The sequence below is a fragment of the Neophocaena asiaeorientalis genome, unplaced genomic scaffold (genome assembly GCF_003031525.2).
Source record: "Neophocaena asiaeorientalis asiaeorientalis breed wild unplaced genomic scaffold, Neophocaena_asiaeorientalis_V1.1 scaffold240, whole genome shotgun sequence".
Lineage (NCBI taxonomy): Eukaryota > Metazoa > Chordata > Mammalia > Artiodactyla > Phocoenidae > Neophocaena > Neophocaena asiaeorientalis.
The window spans coordinates 6,083,343-6,099,237 of record NW_020185331.1 but is presented as its reverse complement, the minus strand read 5'-3'; the positions used below and the strand labels follow the sequence as shown (position 1 = coordinate 6,099,237).

Sequence of the window (15,895 nt, the reverse complement as noted above, 5' to 3'; positions counted from 1 at the left end):
TCTGGGTAAAGTATTCTTATATCTCCTAAAAATAAAAGTCCAGGACCAGATGGCTTCACTGGTGAATTCTACCAAACATTTAAAGAATTAATTCTTATTAAAGATGCAAGAGGGAAGACATATGGGAACATATGTATATGTATAACTGATTCACTTTGTTATAAAGCAGAAACTAACACACCACTGTAAAGCAATTATACCCCAATAAAGATGTTTAAAAATATATATATATATAAAAAAAATAAAATAAAATTGAAAAAAAGAATTAATACCAACCCTTCTCAAACTCCTCCCAAAAAATGAAGAGGAGGGAACAGTTCCAAGTTCATTTTATAAGGTCAGCATTACCCTGTTACCAAGGCCATACAAGGATACTACAAGAAAAGAAAATTACAGGTCAATATCCCTGGTGAAGATAGATGCAAAAATCCTCAACAAAATATTAGCAAACCAACTTCAACAACACATTAAAAGTATCATACACCATGATCAAGTGAGATTTATCCCTAGGATGCAAGGATGGTTCAACATATGTAAATTAATAAATGTGATATAACATATTAACAAAATAAAGGCTAAAATCAAATGATCATCAATCACAGATGCATGAAGAGCATTTGATAAAATTCAACATCTTTTCATGATAAACACTCTCCACAAATTAGGTATAGATGGAATGTACCTCAACATAATAAAGGTCAAATATAACAAGCCCACAGCTAACATCATACTAATAGTGATCAGAAGCAAGAGAAGGATGCCCTCTATTGCCACTTCAACATATTCAACATAGTACTGGAAGTCCTAGCCAGAGCAATTAGGCAAGAAAAAGAACTAAAAGGCATCCAAATCAGAAAGGACAAAGCAAAATTGTCTCTGTTTGCAGATGACACAATCTTGTATACAGAAGACTCTAACAGACTCCATCAAAAAACTGTTAGAATTGATAAATGAGCTCAGTAAAGTTGCAGGATACAAAATCAACATAAAGAAGTCAGTTGTGTTTCTATACACTAACAACAAACTATCTGAAAAAGAAATTAAGAAACCAAACCCATTTACAAGAGCATCAAAAAGAATAAAATACTTAGGGGTAAATTTAGCCAAATCTTTACATCTGTACAAGGAAAACTATAAACTATTGATGAAAGAAATTGAAGAAGATAAAAATAAATGCAAAGATATCCCATGTCCATGGATTGAAAGAATTAATATTGTTAAAATGTCTATACCACCCAAAGCAATCTACAGATTCAATGCAATCCCTATAAAAATTCCAATGGCATTTTTCACAAATATAAAAAAAAATCTCAAAATTTGTATGAAACCACAAAAGACCCTGAATGGCTAAAGTAATCTTGAGCAAGAAGAACAAAGCTGGAGGCATCACATTTCCTGATTTCAGACTATACTACAAAGCTATAATAATCAAAACAGTATGCTATTAGCATAAAAAGCAGACATATAGATCAATGGAGTAGAATAGAGAGCACAGAAATAAACCCACAGATATATGGTCACCTAATTTTCAACAAAGGTGCCAAGAATATACAATGGGTAAAGGATAGTCTCTTCAATAAAAGGTGCTGGAAAAACTGGATATCCACATGCAAAATAATTAAATGGACCCTCATCGCACACCATGTACAAATATCAACTCAAAATGAATTAAAGATCTAAATGTAAGACCTGAAACCATAAAATTCTTAAAAGAAAACATAAGCGGAAAGCTCCTTGCCGTTGATCTTAGCAATGATTTTTGGGGTTTGACACTCAAAGCAGAAGCAACAAAAGAAAAAATAAACAAGTGAGACTACATCAAACTAAAAAGGTTTTGCACAGCAAGGGAAAAAATCAACAAAATGAAAAGGCACCCTATGGAATGGGAGAAAATATTTGCAAGCCATATATCTGATAAGGGGCTAATTTCCAAAAAAATTAAAAACTCTTACAACTCAATACCAAAAAATAAATAAATAACTCAATTGAAAAATGGGCAAGGACCTGAATAGTCATTTTTCCAAAGAAGAAATACAAATGGCCAGCAGGTACATGAAAAGATGCTCAACATCACTAATCATCAGGGAAATGCAAATCAAAACTACAATGAGATATCACCTAATACTTGTTAGGACATCTATAATCAAAGAGATAACAAATATTGATGAGGATGTGGAGAAAAGGGAACCCTTGTCATTCTTGGTGGGAATGTAAATTGATACAGCCATTTTGGAAAATAGTATGGAGGTTCCTCAAGAAATTAAAAATAGAACTACCATATGATCCAGCAGTCCCACTTCTGTGTATATACCCAAAGGAAATGAAATCACTATCTTCAGGAGATATTTATACATCCATGTTCATTGCCACATTATTCACAACAGCCAAGATACGGTAACAACCTAAGTGTCTGTTGATGGATGAATGGATAAAGAAAATACGGTATATATGTATATATATACAATGGAATATTACTCAGTCATAAAAAGAATATCTTGCTATTTGGGGCAACCTGAATGAATGTGGAGGGCCTTATACTAAGTGAAATAAGCCAGAGAAAAGACATAGAAAGATAAATACCATACAGTATCACTTACACGTGGAATCCAAAAAAATGAGGGGGTGTTGAATTAAAAGAAAGAGAGTAGACTTGTGGTTGACAAGGACTAGGGGTGGGGGAAATGGGGAAATGTTGGTTAAAAGATACAAACTTTCAGTTATAAGATAAATAAGTTCTGAGTATATAATATACAGCATGGTGACTATGGTTCATAATACTTGTATACTTGAAATTTGTTAAGAGTAGATCTTAGGCATTCTCAGCAACAGCAACAGAAAAAGTAACTGTGAGGCAATGAATGTGTTAATTAACTTGGTTGCAGGAATCATTTCATTATATATATATATATATATATATATATATATATATATATATACACCTAATCATCACGTTGTACACTTTAAGTGCATTACAATTTTCTTTGTCAATTATACCACAATAAAGATGGTGGGAAAAAAGAGGCTGTTTCCTGCAAACAACTGGAGTGTGGGGCCAGGGATAGAACCTGTTGCCTCAGGCAGGGATGGGCAATCTATTGGGTCCAAGCTCTGCCTTCATGCCTGGAAGCTAAAGGAGAGTCCAGGGGGCTCCAGGCAGGAAGACGCCCTGGCTGGTCCTACTGGGATCAGGATGGGGTTCTTCACGCACTCCGGTCTAGCCTGAGAGCCAGGGTCAAGAATGGGTATTAAGGTAATGCTGATTCTGGGCCCGTGAAGAGGCCCAGAAAGAGGCTGGAACAGGACTCAGAAGTACAGGCTTTCATAATCCTGTGACAATCTGGGCCTCAGTTTCTCCTCTGTAAAGTGGGGCTATGAATCCTGGTCATGGGACCCCAATGAGATCCCACAGGAGGAAGCAGGAGGGAACTGCTGGAGGATATTCAGATGCAAGGTTCACAGCTCTGGGAAGTCTCTAAACTCAGGACAAAGACAAAGAGCTTTTTTTTCTCTCCTCTCTTCCCCTTTCCCACCCGCTGCCTCATTTCTCAGCCACTTTTCCTCATTCTCTTTTACTCTATGGCCATCCATCCAGTCCTTCCTGCTTTCCCTTCCCTTGACAGTTTAATAATTTAATAAGTACTGAGCCCCAGGGTGAGGGTCTGGGGCTTTGATCTCAACTGTGGGAAAACCAGAGCAGCCTTGGCCTGTCTGGGCTGATTTATGGCCACCTGTTACGGTTTGTGTGTGTACGCTGGGGGAATTGGCACCCACGGGGAGCAAGGAGCCACCTGAGAAAGCTTGGCTAGGTTGGGACTGAAGGCCCTGGCTCGGAGGCCTGCAGAAGCCACACGCACATCACGACACAGGTGCCAGGGCCCCACCTCTGTCCACCTGGGAGCCACCTGTGACAGGCAGAGGGGACGTTAATTATCAATGATGTCCCAGGGGGTAGGGTAGAGCCAGGAGCTCAGGGCCAGCCCTGCCCTGCTCACCTGTCTCTCCTCCTGGCTCTAAGACCTCAAGGCCTTGGGGGGGACACGGCTCTCAAGGGAACACTCACACATCAGCACGCTCACCCCCGACCTCCCAAGAGGCCCACCCTCCCAGTGCGTAGCCAAGCTCCTCCAAGCCAAGCCACCTGGGTGCCTCACTGACCACTGCCCCAGAAGTCAGAATCCTCTGACACATGTCAGTACAAGTAGCTCCTCTACATCTCCCTCTCCACTTCCAAATCTTCAAGTCGACCTTCTCAAGGATTTCCCAAATCAATCTACTTGCCTGGCTGCTCACTGCCCTGCCCGGTAGAAGCCACACCTCTCCTCCACTGGAAGACTGCAGCAGCCTCCTGCCTGGCCCTCCCCTGCCCCTCTCTTGCCCCAGAGCTTCCTAAGGCATCTAAAAGATCTTGTCACTCTTCCGTTTAAAACCCTTCAATAGTTCCCCTCGGGACAGCACGATCGTGGCACGATCATTCGTCCCCCTAGGGTGTCCCTCTGGAATTAACTTCTGCCAAATCCTGAGAGCATCATCCAGCAATGTCAGAGCCTTGAGACCTCGTTAGCACCTGGTTCAATCCAGCTGTATGACCTTGGACAAGTCACTTCCCCTCTCCAGGGCTGAGCACTCCAGATCTGAGCTGAGAAAGGAGGTAGGACAAAATGACCTCTGATTTGGGTCTGATGTTGGAAGTCAGTGGCTACCACCCCTTCCATCAGCCCCATGCACACACCTGACCACCTGCCAGTCCTCTCCCTTCATGGAGAATGTATTCAAAGGGAGCATTTGCTGGGAAGAATAGGGTAAAAAAAGGAAAGGAAAGCAGACACAGAGAAGAAAGGCTCCAGGACCCTTCTGCCGCTATGGACTGATGTCTGAATTGGATGAGCGATTCATGGGCCATGAGCAACTCAAGGGCAGAGACGATGCCCAGTACTCACCTCCCAATTCTCCATGCCCAGCACCATGCCCAGCACAGAGGGCACTGACACATCAAGTGAATCACCTGGAGCATCCTCTCAGTTTCACTCAACTCTGATCAGGGCAAAGTGCCTCCTCTCCTCACTCTCAGGGGCACCTGGACACCCCCACCTGGACACACACACTGTCCCATTCTGTGGAGAAGATCAGCCTTTCAGTAGATGCCAGGGAGAGGCTGGGGCAAGCCAAGGGGAAAGGTGAAGGTGAAAGTCAGGAGCGTGTGGAAGTGCCACCACCCTAATCATAAGACAGCACCTACCCCTGACAATGTTCTCCCCTTCCTGTCCCCACCTCAACCTCTGGAGCAGCCAGCATGGCATTCTGGGGCGAGAGAGGCCAAGAAGGCCATCCCGAAAAGCCAGTAGACATACTTCCCTCCCCTCTCCCATCATCCCAAGAGGGTCCTCTCTCCTCCTCCTGCCTCCCCGCCGACACACAGACAGCCTGTGGGACCAGCAACTTGCCTCCATGGACAGAGAGGCAAGGCAGTGGCCACTTAATGATTTTCTCCTGAAAGTTCCGTGGCCTGGAAGGCTGGGATGACACAGACGGGACTCAGCCCCTGAGTCAGCAGCAGCGGTGATCCAACACCCAGCTCCGTCCTCAACAGGGGATTGTGCTAGGCCCCTTCCAGGAACAACCTTCAATGTGCCCTCCACACCCAGCTCAGTGCTCTCAACTAGGAGTGGTACTGCCCCCTCTGGGGTGCTTTTAAAAATATGGGAAGAGTTATTTATTTTTTTAATGACAATGACATTTAAGCTGGCCAGTGACATTTAATAGTCAGGGATGCTACAGGTAGATCAGCTCGGTGCTTTGTGACCACCTAGAGGGGTGGGATAGGGCAGGTGGGAGGGAGGCGCAAGAGGGCGGGGATATGGGGGATGTATGTATATGTATAGCTGATTCACTTTGTTATAAAGCAGAAACTAACACACCATTGTAAAGCAATTATACTCCAATAAAGATGTTAAAAAAAAAGAGTGGATATATGTATAGCTGATTCACTTTGTTATACAGCAGAAACTAACACACCATTGTAAAGCAATTATACTCCTATAAAGATGTTAAAAAAAAAAAGAGTGGATATATGTATAACTGATTCACTTTGCTGTACTCCTGAAACTAACACAACATTGTAAATCAACTATACTCCAATAAAAAAAATTTTTTTAAGAATTTAAAAAAATAAAAATAATTTTTAAAAAGTCAGGGATGCTAAATGAATAGTTCCACACCCAACATGGCAGGAGCACCCCCAGGAACACGAAGCCGAGCCCTACTCATTTTCAGGTCACTTCCCTGGTCATTTCACTTCCCAGACCCCCAAGACCAGGTCAGGTTCCCACAAGTTCCCTGGTCTTCTTTTTCACAGCCCTTATTCAAATGTAACTGCTTGGGTAAGGAACTAAAGAAAGAGTTGACAGAACAGTTAAAGTAGTGCCCCCCGCCTCAAGGAGGTAGAGCATAACTCTCTACCCCTTAGTGTGGGCTGCACATAGGACTTCCTTTCAAAGAGCGCAATATGGGGAGAAAAATGCACCTTGAACTTTACAGTGGAGAAACCTGACGAGCACTACCTCAGCCTGTGATCAAGGTCAGCATTCACAGTGATAAATCATGTTGCGAACACACACCGTTGAGATGATGCAACTAAAACGGCACTTCACCTCTATGGTCTTTCTCTCCAAAACCTATAACCACAGTCTAATCATGAAAATAGCAGAAAAATCCCAGTGAAAGGACAGTCTACAAAATACCTAAGCAACACTCCTCAAAACTGTCAAGGTCATCAAAAACAAGGAACGTGTGAGAAATTGTCACAACCAAGAGGAGCATAAGAAAACACAATTATATATATATATAATGTGGTAGCTAAAAATAGACTGTGGTATCCCGGATGGGATCCTAGTACAGAAAAAGAACATGAAGGAAAACTGAGGAAATCAGAGTAAAGTATAGACATTAGTTAATAACCACGTATCAGTATTGGTACGTTAATGTCACAAACGTTCCATACACATGTAAGATGTTAATAATGGAGGGAACTGGGCATGGGCTATGTGGAGACTCTCTGCTATTTTGCAATAATTCTGTAAATCTAAAACTGTACTAAATGAAAAGGGGTTTTTTGGGGGTTTTGGGTTTTTTTAGTGGTAGCGCCAAAGTCAGAGAGATTTTGGCTAGAATCCCAGCTCTGACTCATACCAGCCACGTGACCTTGGGCAAGTTACTTAACCTCGCTAAGCCTCAGTTTATAAATGGGGCTAATAATCACACTTACTTCACATGGTTGTTTTAAAGGTTAAATGAGATAATAGGTGAAAAGAGCTTAGCACAGTCTCTATCTAGCACATAATATGTTAGTAATTATTATCATACTCCGATTCATTTGTTCATTTGCCATTTTTGCTCCCAGCTCCATGGAGGGAAAGCTCCATGGCAGCGAGCCCTCATCTTTTTGTGTGCCGCCGTATCCTCACGCCTAGGAGAACGGCTGGCTCATCATTGATGCTTAGCATGTTTGTTAAACAACAGAATGAGCCTCCGCATCAGAGCATCCCTGGAACCCAAACTCTCACCCTGGGAGAACTTCAGTTCTGGAGCCCAGCGCAGAGCCCAGCCTACTCCAGAGCTGCAGCGAGAGCAGAGAGAAAGCCAAAGACTCCACCTGCCTGCCTGTGACTCTTCCTCTTCTTCTAGACCTGCTTTTCTCTTTGCCCCGCGCTCCACAGCAGCAGGATCTGGGTAATGACCTCTGATAAACATCTTTTAATAAACCCTGTAGCTGGATTTGTCATCCAGAAACTATATTCTCCTCACTTCCCACCCTCACCCCCATCTCCTCCCACTTCCTGGGCTGGCCCATTAGTGCCTCTGGTCTCACCAGGCAGGCCCCCAGGCCCCCAGGACCTCTGGACTCTGGCTTACCGGGGAATGGCCAACAGGCTGCCTGGGCTATTCCATAAGCCTGACCTTCACCACAGGCCTGCAGTCTCAGTGGCCCGGTCTGGCCTGGCTCTGCCTGTGCCACCCAGCCTGACCGCTGGCCAGTCCACTTCCCTCCAGCTCTGCAGGCAGTTTTCCCAGGCGTTACCAAGGAGACCACTCGCATCCTGCCCAGGGTTGCCAAAGCAACCAGATCAGGGAGAAGCAGCCCCTCAGCCTCCAGCCCCTGGGTGTGCAGGACCAGGAGTGAGAGAGTCACAAACCAACAGGAAACAGGCCCAGGCAGCTGGCATATCCAGATGGAGGCATCCCTGGCATCCCCTGGGCAGTGCCCCACTCTTGTCCTCCTTCCTCCTGCCTTTTCCTCCTTTTGTTACTGCCCTTGCCCGTACTGTCACCATCTTGTGCTCTGTGATTTAGAGCCAATGCCTGGGCCTCAATGTGCACATCTTGGAAGTGGGCACATGCCATCTCAGAGGGTCAGGGAAAAGAAAGCCCCAGTATGCAGAAATTCCCCCCGAGGCCAATTTTCTCCCTCATGGGCTTTGGTGTCCTAGATAGAAATCTCAGCTCTGCCACTTCCTAGCTTATTGTTTCTGGACAGCATTCTTAACATACATGAGTCTCAGTTTTTGCACCTATAAAATGGGAATAATAATACCTACTTCACATTTATTGAGAGACTAAATGAATTAATCTATGTGAATGAACCTAGCATAGTGCCCAGCATCAGGACTTGTACTTCTTAAAAATCCTTTTATTTTTTCCTGATGTGCAATAGCCCTGCTGACCATAGCCATTGGTCAGAAATGCTTCCAGATTCACCCACGGGAAAGCCTAGATGAGGTCGTCAACTTGGCTGTCCCACCCAGCCCTTTCAGCTTGGCCTAGGACAGAAGCCCTGTAGCTCCATTAACCTCCCAGCAGCTCAGAATGCTTCATTCCCTCCCCTCCCCTCCTCTGCTGATGCTGCTGTTTAAAGGAAATCACTACACTCCTCTGCTCAAAAGCCACCCGTAGCTCCCACTGCCCACAGGATCGACCTAAACTCATCCTGGAATCCAAGGCCCTGCAAGATCTGACATCAGTCTATCTTCAAAGATTGATCCATTCATCTCCCCACTGGGGGGTCTCACGTCCCAGGTGGGAGGGACCGCTCACTGTCTCTGTCAACACCTTGCATTTTCCTGCCTCCGTGCCTTTGCTGCCATGCCCTCACCAAGATGCCCTTGAAAAGGTCCATTCCAAATCTCCATCCAGCTTCAGGCTCCCCTCCTCTGAGAAGCCTGATCTCACCAACTCCAAGAGTGCCAGAGTGGGTCTGTTCTGAGGCCCCACAGCCTGGATAATTCTCAGACTCTGAGGTATATCAGAATGAGCTGGGGCTCTTGTTCCACATGCAGGTTGGGGAGCCCCATCCCCAAGGTATTCTGAGACAGCAGACCTGGCCTGGGGGCTGGGAACCTGCCTTTTAGACGTGCTTTCCAGCCGATGCTACTGCTGATGCAGGCAGTAGAAAAACCGCACTGTGAGAAACACTGGCCCGAAGGAACAGAGAGTTCCCTTGAAAGCGTCTGATGACTACTGGCTGAAGGGTCTACATGGCTCAAAGCCCTACAGAGGAGGTGGAAGGGGCAGGGGTTGGGAAGGAGCATCAGGAACCCCATGGTACTCCCTTTCCCTCCTTTGGGGCCCTGTCCAGAGGCCAGGAGATTGCTCCCCAGTTCCTTTCCTACAATGGAAGACAGAGCCCACCAGAAGTGAATTCTATAAGGGCAAGATACATAGTGGTCACAAGAGTGAACTCTAAAGTCAGACAGACCTGGGTTTGAATCCCAGCTCCATCAGTTACTAACCGTGTGGTCTGGGATTAGTCACTTAACCTCTCTGAGCCTTTCTTTCCCCATATATAAAATGGTGACAATGATACCTCCCCCTCAGCAGGTTGTCAGTAGGATATTAATAGAAATAATCTACATGGAAGTACTTGGCACACAGTAACCACCTAACACATGGTGGCTGTTATAAATATTATTTTTTATGATTAACAATATAGGGTTCAAAGGTCAGACTGAATGAAAACCCAACAGGGTGTGCAGGACAGATGCTCCAGGTTCAACATGGGGGCTGTCTCAGCCCAGCTTCTCTGAAGTCTTGTGGGGGGCAGAGGAGGCCACCAGCCCCCACCCCTTCACCGTTCCAGGTCTGTCTGCTGCATTGCTGGGAGCAGAGAGATGGATGAGCTCACCTAACCTGCAAGTGTCATGACAACTACGGGAGGAGCCCAGACAAGGGCTGTGGGAATATCTGTGGGTTGGCCAAAGAATGGAGGCCTTGAATTTCCGATTATGGCAGGCTGGGTCATGACACTGAAGACTGTTGATAGGGGACGGGCGAGATGAAAGGCATACTTTAGGAGGATCCCTCTGGCATCAAAGGAGGAATGGGAGGCAAAGAGGCCAGCTACTGCAAGATCTGGGAGGAGGACCCAGATCAGGAAAGTAGCAGCAAGGTTGTGAAGGCTGGAAAATGGCTAGGCCCTTGTCCTAGGAGAATGCATCCCCCACCCCTGGCCTCAGGGAGCAGTGAGGAGATTCAGGGTCTGCAGAAAGTTCCTGTAGCTCACACCGGTCCACCTCAAAGAATCAAAGCTCCTTGGCCAACCTTAGAAGCTCCTCCCTCTGCCTGCCGTGGAAAAGAGACTGAAGACAACAGGTGTCTGGCTGGTGTCACACCCAACCAAAGCTGGACGGAGACAACCTCCCTACATCTGTCACAACCAGCGGCTTTGTGAAATGTCCAATTCAAAAGCACCAGCTTTGAAAAGATGGAAGGTTCACTCCTTGGTATATACCCCAAAGAAATGAAAACAGGTGTTCAAACAAAAACTTATACACACATCTTCACAGCACAAAAGTCCCAATAACCAAAAGGTGGAACAATCTGAATATCCATCAAAAATATCCATCAAGGGCTTCCCCGGTGGCGCAGTGGTTGGGAGTCCGCCTGCCGATGCAGGGGACACGGGTTCGTGCCCCGGTCCGGGAGGATCCCACATGCCGCGGAGCGGCTGGGCCCGCGAGCCATGGCCGCTGAGCCTGCGCGTCCGGAGCCTGTGCTCCGCAACGGGAGAGGCCACAACAGTGAGAGGCCCGCGTACCGCAAAAAATATATATATCCATCAACTGGCAAGTGGATCAGCAAAACGTGGCATATCTATATAATGGAACATTATTCAGCCACAGAAGGGAAAGAAGATACACGTCACAACACGGATGAGCCTTGAAAACATTACGCTAAGTGAAAGAAATCAGACTCAAAAGAACAGATCTAGTATGATTCCATCTATATGAAATGTCCAGTATAGGCAAATGCCTAGAGGCAGAAAGCAGATTAGTGGTTGCCAGGGATTCAGGGGAGGGAGTAATAAGGAGGGACTGCTTCATGGGTACAGGCTTCCCTTTGGGGTGATGGAAGTGTTCCGGAACGAGACAGAGGTGGTGGCTGCACAACAGTGTGGCTGTACTAAATGCCAGTTAATTGCACGCTTTAAAACGTTAAAATTGTGAATTTTATGTTGTGTGAATTTTACCACAATAAAAAAAAACAATGATAGGAGGTGGCCTATCCAACCCCCGTCTATGGGCGACCACCGGGACTGAGTCGTCCTCCCCACAGGCTTTCCTAGTTACCTTTCCCCCAACACTTAGCACCAAGCAGGCAGGCACTCAGAAAGAGATGGGGAAGGAGGAAGATCTTCATTCTCTGTATTCGTCTCCATGACACATGAATCCCCTACCCCAGTCACCCTGTGCCCATCACTGAGAATACATACACACACTCACTCATCCCACCTCCAAGTCTTTGCTGCACATCCCTTGCCCTACCCTCCTCTCCACACCCTAGGACTCTCGCTGCACCCCTTGCCATCAATCCAACTTCTGCAGTTCCTTCCACGTCCAGCTCAAATTCTTCCCTGACCCCCCCATTTCTGACCTCTGCCCACACATATCTGGGATTTCAACAATCCAACCTAGCATTTGATTCCATTCCTTCCCTCCGTCTTACCTTATCAAGTAGATCTTCAGTCTGTGAATCTACAGAGATGTCATGAGCCCTCACCTCTGACCCAGGCACATGGCAGCTCCTCCTAACTGTCTGTTGGTCCTAATCCCAGAGCTATACCTTGGACCTCTCCCGTGGACACTCCTAGACCAACACTGTTCAGACCCCAGTGGGAATCACCAGCAGTGGAGTGAGGTCAGTGTGTCTTCAGGAAGAAGACCGAAGTCTACCACCTGACAGGTGACGGACGAGCCTCATTTCACGTCAGCCTGACAGCCAGACCGATCTTAGATCTCTAATGAGTCTCAGGGTCCCTGTTATGCCAGGTCCTTTCCAGTTGTTTTAATTAAAATGGTGAGAAATCAATAGATTGCAATTATGGAAGGAGAAAAAAAATCGAGAGTTCCCTGCCTCCCACCAGCAAATTTCTGGATGCACACTGATAAGAAAAGGAGCTGAAAGCTGTCCCAGCAGAACTCAGGGTGAACAGTCTTGGAATCACAGCCAGTATCAAGGTCATACCAATAAAATGGGGATGGAATTCTGGATGACCACTGATGTATCAGAGAAGACTCCTAGGTCAATGCTGATACAGTTAGAAAGGAACTTGGAGTGAACATTAAAACGATCACAGAATAAAATTGATGGCTCTGTTAGGATGGGGAAAAGTCAGGCTGAGAAGCAGGATAAGGGGACCCTGGATGAAGGAACCCATGGGCAGCCTTCACAGCATGCTCTGATCCTTCATCTCAGGCTTGGAAGGAGCAGAACCAAAATTCTCACGGCCACCTAGGTTTGTGGTTAGGGACAGAGGAGAGTGGATTCTGGTAAGCTGAGCCTGAAGGGAGATGGGCAGTGGGAGGGAGACTGCTGGCAGGGAGAATTTCTCCACCATTTACTCCCACTGAATAAGAACTGATCTCTGTAAACCAGGGAGGCAGCAAAAAGGGGCCTTCCCAGGCCAGATACGTGGGGATTCAGGCAGAGGAGGAGGCTAGGGTGGGAGCAGGGACATGGGAGGGCCTCAGACCCTCTCCTGTTCACCACCCCTTGCCAAAGACCCCAGCCACAGAGACCTCACATCCCCACAATCCCAATTTAGGTTAAAAGGGGTGCAATTATGGAGGCCTTTGCTGGGCTTCCTAGGGTCATGGATGGAGCACAGCCTTCTTGGGGCAGTTGGTGAGCATTCAAGCACCAAGTCAACTCACTGGTCCCCAGCTAACCCCTGCCCTTGAAGGACTTAGTCTGGCTTTGCCACCTTCTCTTGACTGACCCACTGAGTAACTGGTCAATTCACTCTCCCTTTCCCTCATTCTTCTCCCTTGTAAGGGAGGACATTGAACTGGATGACAACCATGGGTTCCTCCATCATTAGAAATCTGTTTTCAGTGCTCAGAAACAGTCTTCATACACCTAATACTTACAGCTGATTATAAAAAATAATACTTGTTTATTGTAGAAATTTTAGAAAAGAGCAGAATATAAAAAAGAAAAGAAAAAATCTTATGTGATCTCATTACCCAGAGGAAACAATTGCTAACCTTTGAGAAACTTTCTTTCAAGGGCTGTCTGATTTTTTTTTTCTTTTGCATTCATAACATTTTAACAAAATTGGGCTCTTACAGTCTACACAACTTTGTATGCTGCTTTATACAACTGTCATTATGCTGCTGTGAGCACTTCCCCAAGTGATCAAATATTCTTCAAAAATACTATTTTAAAGATTGCATAATACTCCACCAAGTGGATCCACCATGATTTCAGTGCATTTAGGTTGTTTTCCTAGTATAAACAACACTACCGTGAACATCCTAGGCCTAGCACATAAGTGTTTGCCTGCATTTCCATTTTCTTAGGATCAATTCTTCAGGTGGAATCACAAGGTCAATGAAGATGATATTTTAAAAGGTCTTGACAGGTACCGCCATATTAATTTCCAGAAAGACACAACAAACCCGTTGATTTTCCTGAGCCAAGTGAGAGCTGAAGTTCTGAAAGGGTTGGAGTTAGAATGCGGGACGGCGGTCCCACCTCTCCTCCTCTCCCCGACTCCTGAAGGTTAACTGTCCAGCAAAAGAGAGGACAGAATTCCAAGTCAGAAGATACAGATCTGCAGCCTAGCTCTGCCTCTCTGGCTTTGGGAACGTGAAACAAGCATTCGTTCTCCTCAACTGTAACATGGGCATAATTAGCTCTGAGGACTCCCCAGAGCAGTTTCCTTGCCCACTTGAAAAGGTATTTGTGAAAGTTCTTTGTAAACTTCAATGCTTTGTCAAAGGGCATTACTGGTATCCTTCTCATAAGCTGGCGGTCAGAGGGGGTGGGTCTCAAGAAGTGGCTTGTTCTTTGTGAAAGCCCAAGGGCTTCCCTTCCTGACTCTTAGCCATAAGAATGCCCATTCAGTGTTGGCTGGTTTTGAGGGTGAAAGAAAAGGAGCTTCCTGAAGGGAATCTGTGGGCTCTGAGGGCCTGGGAGGACCCAGGTGTGTCTTCCAAAGGTCAGAGACAGCACTGAAGAGTTAAAGCCAAGAACAGGGCTTGGGGCCTCCCTGAGGGTGCTGGGTGGGTCGAGGGACTTGGAGGGCAAAGACCTTCTCGGTAAATGTTACTCTGTCTCAAGGCTCCCAGGCCCTCCTTTCTAGAGTTTCAACTGGACATCTAGCCTTTGGGGAACCAGAAAACAACCTGATTCAGTGGATACAAAAAGTCAGTAGCTGCAGAGGACTCCAGAGGCCACCGGCTCTGGCCCCGTCTTCCAGGCTGTTGTTAATCTGTCCTGGATTTTTAAGACCCTCCAATCGGAAACGCAACTAGTGCTTCCAGCATCACCTCTCCAGCCATGGGCAGATGAAAAAGGAGACAATGGTGCTTCCCTTGGGAAGCACAGCTGGCCAGCCTGAGCATCCTGCCACACTCCCCTACCCACCTGGCAAATGCCCTTCCTCACCCCTGCACGCTCGCCTAGCATCATGGCCTGAGGGGACTCCAGTGACGTTTCTGGTGCTGGCTGGGAGAACTGCGTAGACCCCACGCAACACCATCCTCCCTGATTTTCACCGTCATCACTAGCAGCCCCCCACCTCCAGCGCACCTCCATGGCCGAGGTGCATCTCCCATCTCCAAATACGCACAACAGGTGGCACCTGCCCGGCCTCGCCAGCCACACCTCTCCACCTCTCCCTGCCCCTCCGCCTGCGCCCCAGTCCTCCAGCTGCGCCCGGCCCCGGCAGAGCCTTACCTTTGATGTTTTGGGGGTGGCCCCGTGGCGCCCGGCTCGGGTTTCCTCGGGACAGAGAGGGGATACTGGAGAAGTTGTTACCCATGGCATCCGGGCCCAGGGGGTTCGGCGCTCGCGGGGGGCAGGCGAGGCTGACGGCCGAGGCTGCAACGTGAGTGGCGCCCTCCCGCCGGCGGCTCGGCATGGAGCGGGGCTCCGAGGAGCGCGGGGTGTGCTGGGCGCTGCCGCGGTGGTGGGTCTGCCAGGGCCGCCACGCTCCAGCCCCCGCGGGGTCCCTCGCGCAACCGCCGCCCCCGCCCCCAGCAGTCGCCAGGATTCCCTCGCTCCGGTTGTTATGGTGACAGCTGCGCCGGTGAATGAGCGTCTTAGTGACACGCGCGCGCCCGCTCAGCCAGATGTGGCCCCCGGTGCGCCGCGTTCCCGGCTGCCACTAGTCCTCCGCGGCCCGAGGGGGGCCCGGGGGGGGCGGTCCCTGGGCCCGAGTTGGGGTCAAATATCCGGCAGAGATTGAGGCTCCAGGGGTTGGGTTTATTCCTCTCACCAACAGTGGAACTTGGTCCTGAAAACAAGAAAAACTGTGCAGCAAGAACGGTGAGTTCCCTGGGTGCCAGGCCCGGGGCAAGGTAGCCCTAAGTTCCAATTTCTCTAGCACCAGGTTCAGCGC

At 47.4% G+C, this 15,895-nt stretch overlaps 1 protein-coding gene across 1 annotated transcript in view; it reads right to left on the bottom strand.

Moving 5' to 3' along the window:
• Positions 1 to 15,331, bottom strand: part of NEURL1 (neuralized E3 ubiquitin protein ligase 1) — an 80,282-nt gene extending 64,951 nt beyond the window's left edge. Inside the window, exon 1 of the mRNA XM_024734803.1 lies at positions 15,232 to 15,331. Coding sequence (XP_024590571.1) covers positions 15,232 to 15,316 — 85 coding nt within the window. The 5' untranslated portion in view covers positions 15,317 to 15,331. The remainder of the gene's footprint in view (positions 1 to 15,231) is intronic.
• Between the last annotated feature and the right edge of the window lie 564 nt (positions 15,332 to 15,895).